At 43.1% G+C, this 10,948-nt stretch overlaps 1 protein-coding gene across 1 annotated transcript; it reads left to right on the top strand.

Annotated features, from left to right (window-relative positions):
- The first annotated feature begins 823 nt into the window (after positions 1–823).
- CRHBP (corticotropin releasing hormone binding protein) lies at positions 824–10,482 on the top strand. Its single transcript, XM_033164499.1, has 7 exons — positions 824–986; positions 1,162–1,255; positions 3,940–4,097; positions 6,330–6,540; positions 7,682–7,830; positions 8,376–8,493; positions 9,741–10,482. Exons 1-7 carry the CDS (start codon positions 909–911, stop codon positions 9,896–9,898), a joined length of 966 nt encoding a protein of 321 aa, XP_033020390.1. The 5' UTR covers positions 824–908; the 3' UTR covers positions 9,899–10,482.
- Positions 10,483–10,948: the final 466 nt, after the last annotated feature.

The raw sequence follows: 10,948 nt of genomic DNA, 5'->3' as shown, positions 1-10,948 counted from the left end.
ACTCTGTGAGGGGTAAACCACAGTACATGAGGTGGGATGTGTTTTGATTGCGCTTTAAAAAGTATAGTGTGTATCCAGCTATGTTTGAGATGAGGAAAGAGAAAAAGGTTTCTTTCTACCTCCTTCATTTGGGAAAACCAGGACTTAATTTAGTCCAAGGCTTGGCCCCGGAGCCTGACTTCAGCTTGCAGTAAACTTAGCCATGGGGCATGTGGTGGTTAATGAAGAGCATAGTGCCTCTGAGCATGTGGCAACTGCTTTCTTCCCCCCCCCCCCACCACCACTGAGAAGACAGCTCCCCCTTGCACATCTGGGATGATTAGGAGGAAAGGCTGTCAGGTAAGGGAATGTACCTTGCAAGCATTCTTAAATGCCTGACAACTCTATCAGAAGTGAAGCAGGGCTGTAAATCTTGATATATACAGTACATTGATTGTTGACTGCAGGGGGTTGGACTAGATGACCCTCGGGGTCCCTTCCAAATCTACAGTTTTGTGATTCTATGGTTCTATGATGTATGTAGTTTGCATTCAGTTTAGATGTGGAAATGCTAAATTCTCCCAAAATCTAGAAGTGGGCAAACAGCGAGCGAGAGATAGCACATCTCCCTGGGGCTTTGCAAGCAGGGAGTGGGCACGAGGAGGCGCGCACAGCTGTCAATTTGGACCCTCCTCGTCATCGCCACGCACTTTGTCGCCCTGTCAGGAATCCCGTTACCATGGGTTACCCTATCAGACAGGGGACAGGATGCCTCCCCTTCCCAAGTGCTCTATAAAAAGAAAAGGGGGGAGAGGAAAGGAGCCCCATAGACGCTGCTGCTGCTGCTGCTGCTGCTGCTGCTGCTGCTTCCTTCTACCAGCAGAGTCAGGAGAGCAAACTTCGGCGAGGACCAGCGTGGGAACAGCAGCATGGCTCTCCGGCTCCAGGGTCCCCTCCTCTTGGTCTTCCTGGCAGCCCTCCGGGTGGGAGAGAGCCGCTACTTCGAGGTGAGCAATGCCCAGGCGCTCGGACGCCCCTTCCCCTCTTAGTGCACAGCCTGGGGAGATCCCCAGCCTGAAAGCTCTTAGGATGTGGATGAGAGAGAGTGTGTCTCTCCTTCGGGAGCTGGGCGCGCAGCTGCTGCTGACGCCGCTGTTGTCCTTTTTGCCTTTGTGTCTCCAGGTGAGGGACGCGGGCGCCGAGGAGCCCTTTCTGCTGCTCAACGCGGAGCTGAAGAGGGAACTCTCCGAGGGGCAGTTCTACCGCCGGGCGCTGCGTGAGTCGCTTCCTTCTGGGCGGACGAGGATGGGAGCCCACTTCATGGGTGGGACTCCGGGCTGGGCTGGGGAAGGGAAGGGATGGAGGCTGAAGAGCCCGGGGAGAGGAGTGGGTGGAGGCCAGGGGAATGCGCCAGGCAGCGCAGTGTAGTGGCTAAAGCAAAGGAGGGGAGACCTGTGGCCCTCCAGGGAGTTGAACAGGAGTTGGGATTTCTGCATCTTGTCAAACTTTTTTGTATAACTATTAAAGACACAGGACAGGAGGAACCTCAGCTAGTTCTCCCTAGAAAGGCACTCTGCACATGTTCAGAAGCACTTTCATTTTTATTCTTACTTTGGCATTCCCAAAAAGGGCTCCTTACTTAGTTAATTTCCCATTATGTACGTGTAGACTAGAGGTGAAAGCTAGGAGGATGGGAGAGTCCCAGGTTCAAATGCCGCTCCACCATGAAGCTCTTTGGGTGACCTTGAGCCAGTCACTCTCTTTCAGCCTAAGGCGGCGGTCCTGACGCCAATTACCGGAATTCAGTAGGACTTACTTCCAAATAGGCGTGGTTAAGATTTCACTGTAAACTAAGTTATAAAATTGGAAGATGGGGAGGAGGGGTGGGCTTAAAGGTTACAAAGGGAAAGAATGAATGAGGTGATAAATACATATACATAAAATGGAGCCCTTTTCTTGAGTGCCAAAGCACAGTGTTGGCAAAAAAAGAAAGTGCCTTTCTAGGGTGATCTGCAACATAAGCCAGGCTTCCTCCCGTTTCTTTAATAGTACAGAGATAGTTGCATAGCTGCGTAGAAGAGAACAGTTTGACATGAGAAGTTTGCAGAAATCCCTTCTCCTGTTCAACTCTGAAAAATCTTGTTCTGTTTTGCATCTGATCACTCCATGCATTTCGGATTCTAATAAATAAGGACAGTCAAGCATCCTTTTTTTCTGGAAGTAAGGAGCCAGGACTTCCAGTTCTTGGGGGTTACTTCTAGGATGTGGGGCTCACTTCCAGCTTCAGCATCTCCCCAGTGTTTCTACACATGAATTCTTCTTGTGGTGGAGTTTTGACGACTTGGAAATGATGACCTAGTCCTAGAGGAAGTGTGGCAGGAAAGAAAAATGAGGGAGAGGGAGAGGAAGAAAAAGTGCTGTTGAAATATGAGTACAGTACAGTATAGAGGGCTGTGGTGACCTTTGAGATGGAAGAGGGAACAGAAGTTAATTTAGGGAAGTAGCACTGAGAGAGATTATGAGGCCCATCTCATCTTAAAAGTAATGCTGCTTCTTTTGGAATCCCCTTACCACTAATTCCCAATGTTGTTGTTGTTCAGTCATTCAGTCGTGTCCAACTCTTCGTGACCCCATGGACCGGTTCTAATATTGATTCTTTTGTATTGAGAGAAAAGCACCCTAGGGTGTGGCCTTCACTGCTATGTTACACTGCTGAGCCCTTGCACTTCCAAGTTTATTAATCCCTAGCAGGGGAAACGGGAGGTACAGATTCCCTTTGGAAGGAAAAACTGTACATCATTCTTTTAAGCAAGGATTATTGTGGCTGCCACCTCAGAAAACAGTGTTCTACCCTGAGCAGAACGGGGAGGAAATAGTAGGCAATGAATGCTAGGATGTGGGAGAAAGGCTTGACAATGTTCTGCTCCTGATGGTGTTCTGCAGAGAGCATCTCTGGGACAGAGAATTGAGATGTGCTCATTGGGGATAGAAGGGTACCAAATGTAAGGCAGATTGTACGTAAGAGCGCCCTTCATCAGATGCATGGAGTGTTATTTTCAGAAGCGATGTGTGTGTGTGTGTGTGTGTGTGTGTGACCTCTCACACTATTTTTCTCTCTTTCACACATACAAATGTAACCACATATCCACATGCTTAGAGGAGAAAATTGTAAATAGTGGGGTCAAAAGGCAATGAAATAAAAGAGAGACAGTTTACGGCCATTCATTGTAAAGCCTATAGGTTTAGAAAATAAGCATAGTAACTGTTATCTTTATTGGACTAATTTAAAAACTGAGGACGATGCGTTGTACATGGTCAGACTATTTGCCCATATGGCAGTGGCTGTCAAGAATTCCATCCATCCTCCACCAGCTCACTCACTGGCCAGCATGGAATTTCTGGTTGCCTAAGAACTACAAGCAGGCAATTTGTTAAAGCAGTGGTTGTCTTGATTCCATGAAGATCAGCTTAAATTGATGACTTGAAAAATACTTATTAGAGTTGTCCGTTAAGGAAACCAAGATGGAAATATGAGAAAGCATCATCTTTAGATTGAGCTTGCATAAGCCCACTGAAGCTTAGCAAGGTCTGAATGCATAAATAGGAGTCAGGTAATACCTAGTAGGGCCACAAAATGTGTTTCAGAGGGGAGCTTAACATCACAAACAGGTCATTGGGAACAGGTTTTCTTTGGTTATTGGATTTTCCATGAAAGGGCAATCTCGATTAAATGTGGGGGGGGGGGAGAGATGTTTTAGTATTTTGTGCAGACCCTGCAAGCAGCTTGTGTTCCTGAAAAGTGCTGATCCCACAATACATCCCTCAGCAGGAACACCCTTGATGAAAGGCTTTTTTTTTACTTTACATTCTGGTATCTCTGTTTGAAAACAAAATATAGAATGGGAATCAGCTGTGAGACAGAAAGGAATCACTCGGTTGCCTTTATCTCCCCATCTCCAGGATGCATTGACATGCTGAGCATAGAAGGACAATTCAGCTTCACGGCACAGCAGCCCCAGCTGCACTGTGCTACTTTCTTCATAGCAGACCCAACCGAGCTCCTCACAATAGACTTTGATTTTGTCAACGTCAACTGTCAAGCAGGAGATTTCCTGAAGGTATGGGGTTTGCAATGCCTGGTGGTCTTAGCAGGGCTCTCCAGAATGTGTGAATGTGTGCAGCATGGCAGAAGAGAGAAAACTGTTGCCCCCTTTGGAGGATTTGGCAGTGGATACACAAACAGGGTTGGAATAAAGGTTGTCCTTCCAATCTATTCTCTAAATTTCCCCAGGACGTAGTTAATCACACACATGGCAAGTGGAAGAACTCTTTAGACCAGCTCACCATACCGGAATCCCTTCTCTGCAGGTCTTCTCTTAGCTGCAGGGCTAATGTTTGCTTCAGGGCCAGTCCACCCATAAAGCAGACTGAAGCATCTGCCTCAGGTAGTGGAAACCCCCTGTGGACACACCACCCACCCCCTGGTACCACGGTGGTCACATGAGATCTTGCCGAAAGCCGCCACATGACCTCAGTAAGCAAGGTTTCGGCAAGAGAGCACGAGGGACAGCAGTGGGGGTGGCACCTTCCCATTTATCCTCAGGCAGCAAAACAGAATTGGCCACTCCTGGTTTCCATCATAGCTGCTAGTGGGGCTAAGAATCAGCACATAGTAAATTCTATTCAGTGGTGAAAATGGTCAAGAGCAGAGAGGTAGAGTCTTGGCAGAACGTTGTCAGAGTTTAGCTCCAAATCTAGCATGTTTTTGCCAATTATGCTTCATTGACAAGAAGCACTAGAAATAAAGGAAAACAAGGATGATGAACCTGCAGCCCTCTGGATGTTCTTTGGCCATTATTCCTGACTATTGGCCACTCTGGCTTAGGCTGATGGAGCTGGTGTCCAACAACAGCTAGAGGACCACAGGTTCCCCATCCTTGCTTTAAAAGGTCCTTCTGTAAAGGGCCACCTAATAGAAGGACAGGGACATGTATCTCATCATCACTCACATCAGCAGCAGTGCCCAGTAGGTGCCTGTGACACTTACAGTACCATTTAGCAATTTCAATAGCAAGGAACGCACTACTTGCGAGGAAGAATTACATTTTCCCAATTAGAAAATGAAGCACATCCACTGCTCGAAAATGTTGTTATTATTTAGCGAAGCATGGCCTTGAAGGATAATGTCTAGACATCATGCAACAAATAAATAATAACTGTGCATTTATTTGCACTTAACGATGATCGCATGGAAAAGCCTTATGTGGATCATCTAAAGTGATTGCTAAGTAAACACAATTAGCAATCGGTTCTGTCAATGCACTTGTTTGTCTGACTCAGCAGAGCATACAAGTATTTTAATTTTCTTAGATCTGAAATATGAAGTATCTTGCACAGTTCTCTGTTCATCTTAAGGGCATAGCGTGATCAGAGCCGAGAGTAGCAAGCATGAATTCAGACAGCATGGAAATATGCTCCGTGCCAGAATCTCTGGATCAGGCTATGGATGGCAATATAAGCTTTCCAGAAAATGTTTAGGAAAGAGAGGAGGGACCAGCATCTGTTTCTTTACAGCTGGCACAAACTTCAAAGTGAGACAAATAAGAGAGCAACAGCTGAAAAGGAGCCTGACATACTAATACTGTCACTCATTTGACACTGCATATTGATCACTCAGATTCCTCCAAGTTTAAATGCCAGGCTTCAGAAATGTGTCCCCTCTAATTAAGCACAATTATTAAAATATTTGAAGTGGAAAACTGCAGGGAATGTCAGAGTAATTAAGCACTGCTGTATAAAGTGATGACTTATGATTGATGTTAATGCCAAGTCATACATGGAACAGATTGGTCAACATTTCAGATAAGGGTTAGGAAGGGGGGAAGTGGTCCTATGACTACAAATAAAAATATCACTGGACTGTTCTATAACCAAAAGGATTTACCACTGTGTTCCCAATCCAAATCGGGGGCCCATGGCTCCTATTTAATTAAAAAACACACATGGGAGACAGTATCTTCCATAACTCAGAACTACCCGGGCAAGGCATGTTAAGTGGTTCATTCCCACCCAAGTGTTAACATTCCTCCTGGATCTGCAAAATATGAATGGGATCTTAAGCTTCTACTCTTGAGCCATTTATTCCTGAGCAGTAGTCATTGCATTTCTGAGTGCTGTGGTCTGTGCCTCTGCAAAGCAGATCAGCATAAAAACTTCATATTTATGGGGTTGTGATTGTGCATTAAGGGAAAACTGCTACACAGCTGCCACTCAGGTGCCGGCTTGTGCTTCTGGGAATTGTAGTGAGAAAGTAAACACTAATTGTCCTTTTTGTTGCTGCATCCCTCTAGGTGTTTGATGGCTGGATACTGAAAGGTGAGAAGTTTCCCAGTTCCTTGGACCATCCTCTCCCCACCTCCGAAAGATACATAGATTTTTGTGATGGCAACAGCATCAGGAGCACCATCAGGTCATCACAGAATGTGGCAATGATCTTCTTTGGGATTCATGACCCGGGAAGTGGATTCACAGTAACAATAAAGAAAAAGCCCAACCTTTTCCGTAAGCATTGTTTCATGTTGTCATCTGAGTAAAAAGAATGTCAGGGATCTCATATGAAAGGATACACATTTATATGAGCAATGCTGTGATAAAATATACTATGGTCCAGTCAAAAGATTTGTTCTGCCAAAAAACAAGTACATTGGGTAGCATATGAGTCTTGAGTGCTGTCTCATAATATCACGATGAATATGATGATGCAGGACCATTATTGTGGCCTTTCAGGCAATCGGGACATTGCAAATGTTTAGTGTCAGGTGCCAAGCATTGGTCTGAAATAATTTATAATAGTCTATTGTAGATTGAGTTAATTAAACACACCAGTTTCAGGAGCAATATACCAATTCACACTAGCTCTTGTGCTACTTGACGAGGACAAACAAATCATTTCGCAAATCATTTTGCAAGCATTTGAGACAAATGCTAGAGACAATTAGGAAAGGAATTGAAAATAAAACTGCCAGCGTCTTAATGCTATACTATACAAATCTATGGTGTGGTTGCATTTGGAATACAGTGTACAGTTCTGGTTACCTTGCCTCAGAATGGATATTGTAGTTAGAAAAGGCTCCAGAAAGGGAAGCCAAAATGATCAAGGGGAGGAATGAGGAAAGGCTGCAGCAATTTAGTGTAGAAAAAAAAGAGTAAGAGGAAACATGCCATAGAGAAAGCGGATAGAGAAAAGTTTATGCTCCCTCTCAACGCTAGATCTTGTGCACATGCAATGAAGATTAATGTTGGAAGATTGAGGATAGCTAAACCAAAATACTTATTCACTCAGCAGATAGTAAAACTATGGAAATCACCACAGGAGTGAATTATGACCACCAACTTGGATGACTTTAAAAGAATAGACAAATTCATGGAGGATACGGCTGTCAATGCCTCCTAGAATACCAGTTTCTGGAAATTGCAGAAGGGGAGAGTGTTCATGTGCTCAGGTCCTGCTTCTGGGCTTCCCACAGACATCTGGTTGGCCTCTATAAGAACAGGATACTGCACTAGATGGGTCAGTGGCTTGATCCAGCAGGCTCTTTTTATGCTTAAACACTTGTTTAGTTTAGTCCTGAGGCATCAGGTAAAAAGTCTGCATTGAACATATTGTGATCAAGTAACTCTGTATCTTTCCCCTATACTAAAGCTTGCAATGTCATCTCTCAGACCCCTACTGGAAGGTTTACCATGGTCATTCCTCATCAGCGCAGGAACTGCAGCTTTTCCATAATCTACCCAGTGGTGATAAAAATATCTGATCTTATGCTGGGGCACTTGAACGGCCTCCACTTAAAGGTGAGTTGGTGGTTTTGTAGTAAGCCATCAATGGCAATTTTATATGGATCATCAGGTTATGCTGTAAATCCTTTATACAGGCCACACCAGTATTTCCTTTAAATAACCCATTATGTAAACATAAATCTGTACTTATTCTGGAGTTACATCCCTGCAGAGTAACTACCGGTAACTTATCAACGGTCATGATACACAATACCTTTGACTGAGGGTGAGGATCAGTTTCTTCTTACATGGGGAGATCCATAAACTCTGCTGAGATCCATAAACTCTGCTGCAGTGCTATGATTCTTCAGCAATAGCTGCCACCATGCATGGCATCACTGCACACCAATGGCTACCGGTGGATAATTTTCCTGGTCTATGCAGCATATATCCTAGGCAATGAGCACTCTAAGTAGCACAAGCTTCTGTAATGAGGCTTAACCATTTAAAAAATAAAAATATTTAAAGAGCTACATGAAACCTTCTGTACTTGGATAAAATTCAGAGTAAAATATATTTGGTCAATACTATTGCACTTAATTCTGTGTCTCTTTTTACAGAAACCCACCATAGGCTGTGGAGGAGTAGGAGATTTTTTGGAGCTCTTGGGAGGAAATGGATTAGATCCCTCTAAGATGTTCCCTTTAGCTGATCTGTGCCACTCCTTCCATGGCCCAGGTGAGTTCTTGCTTTAATGTCACCTGTTCAAATGTTTCTAAAGAATGATACAGAAAGAGTTGTGAAATCTGATTGCTTTACACTCAAGTCCTAAATATTTTGCTGCTATTTACCTGCACTGCTGGCGTAACACCTTACTCTGCAAAGTTGCACTGACACTGCTATCTGTTCGGTCCATCATATATGGTGCTTAGCTAAGGAGCAAGAAAATGACACTGTGCCAACCTTCCCCAACCTGGTGCCCTTCAGGCATTTCAGACTGTAACACCCATCAGCCTCAGTCAGCGTGGTTGTGTTGGTTGAGGTTGATGAAATTTGTATTCCAAAATATCTGGAGGCACCAAGTTGAGGTAAGTTTCACTATGCCAGTGCTGTACTTGATGACACTGAGGGTTTATGATTATTATTATTTTTAAAAACCAGTTTTAACAGGACGAAGTAGCAGAGATGGATATAACATAAAAAGCCAACACCACAGAGTCTTTCAAAACTCCCTTCTCACTGTCCGCAAACCTTGTTTTAAACTGCTACCTTTCCCAGTCAGTTTCATTCCCTGCCCACTCTACTAAAACCTCTACCATTGTTTAAAATCAGTACTTTTCCCATCCTGGCTTTATTCACATTTCTGTCATTGTTTAATACGGACACTTTCCCCCTCTCAGTACCTCTCCATTTCTGCTTTACTCAAACCTCTGCCAGTTTTAGAAACTGACTCTGTCCTCCTTTTAGTGTCTCATCCTTTTTGCTATACAGTACACACACTTCCATTCCTAACTGCCTCATGTGAGAGGGATAATGAATGTTGAGCCCTCAAACATTTCATAGTACTTTCATATCAGGAATGCAATTAACTCAAACCTCTGTTGTTGTTTAAAACTGCCATTTCCCTCTCAGTTTCTTTCACCCCTCCTTTGCTCAAACTTCTGTTGTTACATTTTAAACCACCACTTTTCCTCTCTGTGTTCCTCCCTTCTTTTTTCCAGGCCATGACCACTGCTGTTATGCAACTTTTGTTCCCTCACCCCCACCCTGACTTCATTCAAATCCAGAATTCTACAAATCCTTCAGTGGGGGCTGTGCAGTGACGTTCTTCCTTTTTTATTACATAGAAATAGGCTTTAGATATAGACTAATGCAACCTTCACATACATAGTGCTTTCCTCATATTTTGGACAGTTCCAGCTAACATGGTCCTGTATTGTCTTTTATTCCAAACAATAACAAGGTGTTCTTTATCTTTTGACAAGCCCAAATGAAGATAGGCTGTGACAACACTGTGCTGCGAATGGTCTCCAGTGGCAAACATATCAATCGTGTAACACTTGAGTATCATCAGCTGGAGCAACATGAACTGGAAAACAGAAAGGAGAACAGCCTTGAAGAGCTTTGTCTTTCAAATATTTGAAAAACAAGACAAGTCACTCATGATTGAAATGTAATGTTAATTTTAAGCAGCTAACTTTATGTAACCTTTCTAGGGTTCAGACATTTATCTTTTCTTACTAAATCATTTTTTTTCATTATCAGAACAGTATTGATCCTAGCTTTTCTCCCTTAAGTGTATTTAGTATTATCTAATACACACGGATCCATATGGATTCTGAAAGCATGTGTACACATCCATTGATTCAGAGCAAAAGACAAGCACACACAACAATTCAGGGTGCATGTTTCCAATGGAAGTATTATTTCAAATACTTTTGTAATTGTTTTGAGTGCACATGTAACGCTGAGAGCACTCCAGAGTTCACTTAGCAATTTCCCCTCTTTTGCATCAGTCACAAGTATAAAAAGATGCATAAAGAGAAATTACACTTCAATTTTGTAACTGAACGTTCTGTATTAGTGTGTGCCAATTCAATTGTTTGTTAATTTATTGATACAAATGTATAATTAGTTGTTTTTAATAAAATTTATAGCATGAAAAATGGTTTTTCTTCTTCTGGTCCAGACATGAATAAATATATTCACAGTATTGGCAAAATCTAATTTTAGTGGTATTTCCCCCTCTTAATAAATCTCATCAGCTAGTATGCTGCCTTACAAGGGGAAGGGCCATAGCTCAGTGGTTAGAGCATCTGCTTTGCATGCAGAAGATGCCAGGTTGAAACCCTGGCATCTTCAGGTAGAGACTGGATAAACTTTTGTCTGAACCCCTGGAGAACCTCTGCCAGTCATTTTCGAAATACAGAGCTTGATGGACCAATGGTCTGGCTCAATATATAGCAGCATCTGAGGTTTCCATGTACTAAAACCAATAATTGTTGATCTCTCTCATTAAAAAAAAGCCTGTGGACAATTCAACTAACATTGCTGCAGATATCAACTAGGTTTTTAAACATGTATTAAAATGTAGGGTAAGTATTGTTTCTTGTACAAAGTTTTTAATTCTGTGATATTAGATAAGTGGGCATAAGCATCCATGAGCAGAGACATATTTATAGGCAGGTATGTT

This window comes from Lacerta agilis, chromosome 11 (genome assembly GCF_009819535.1).
Source record: "Lacerta agilis isolate rLacAgi1 chromosome 11, rLacAgi1.pri, whole genome shotgun sequence".
Lineage (NCBI taxonomy): Eukaryota > Metazoa > Chordata > Lepidosauria > Squamata > Lacertidae > Lacerta > Lacerta agilis.
The sequence above is the reverse complement of the archived record's forward strand: the minus strand, read 5'-3'. Positions and strand labels throughout refer to the sequence as shown.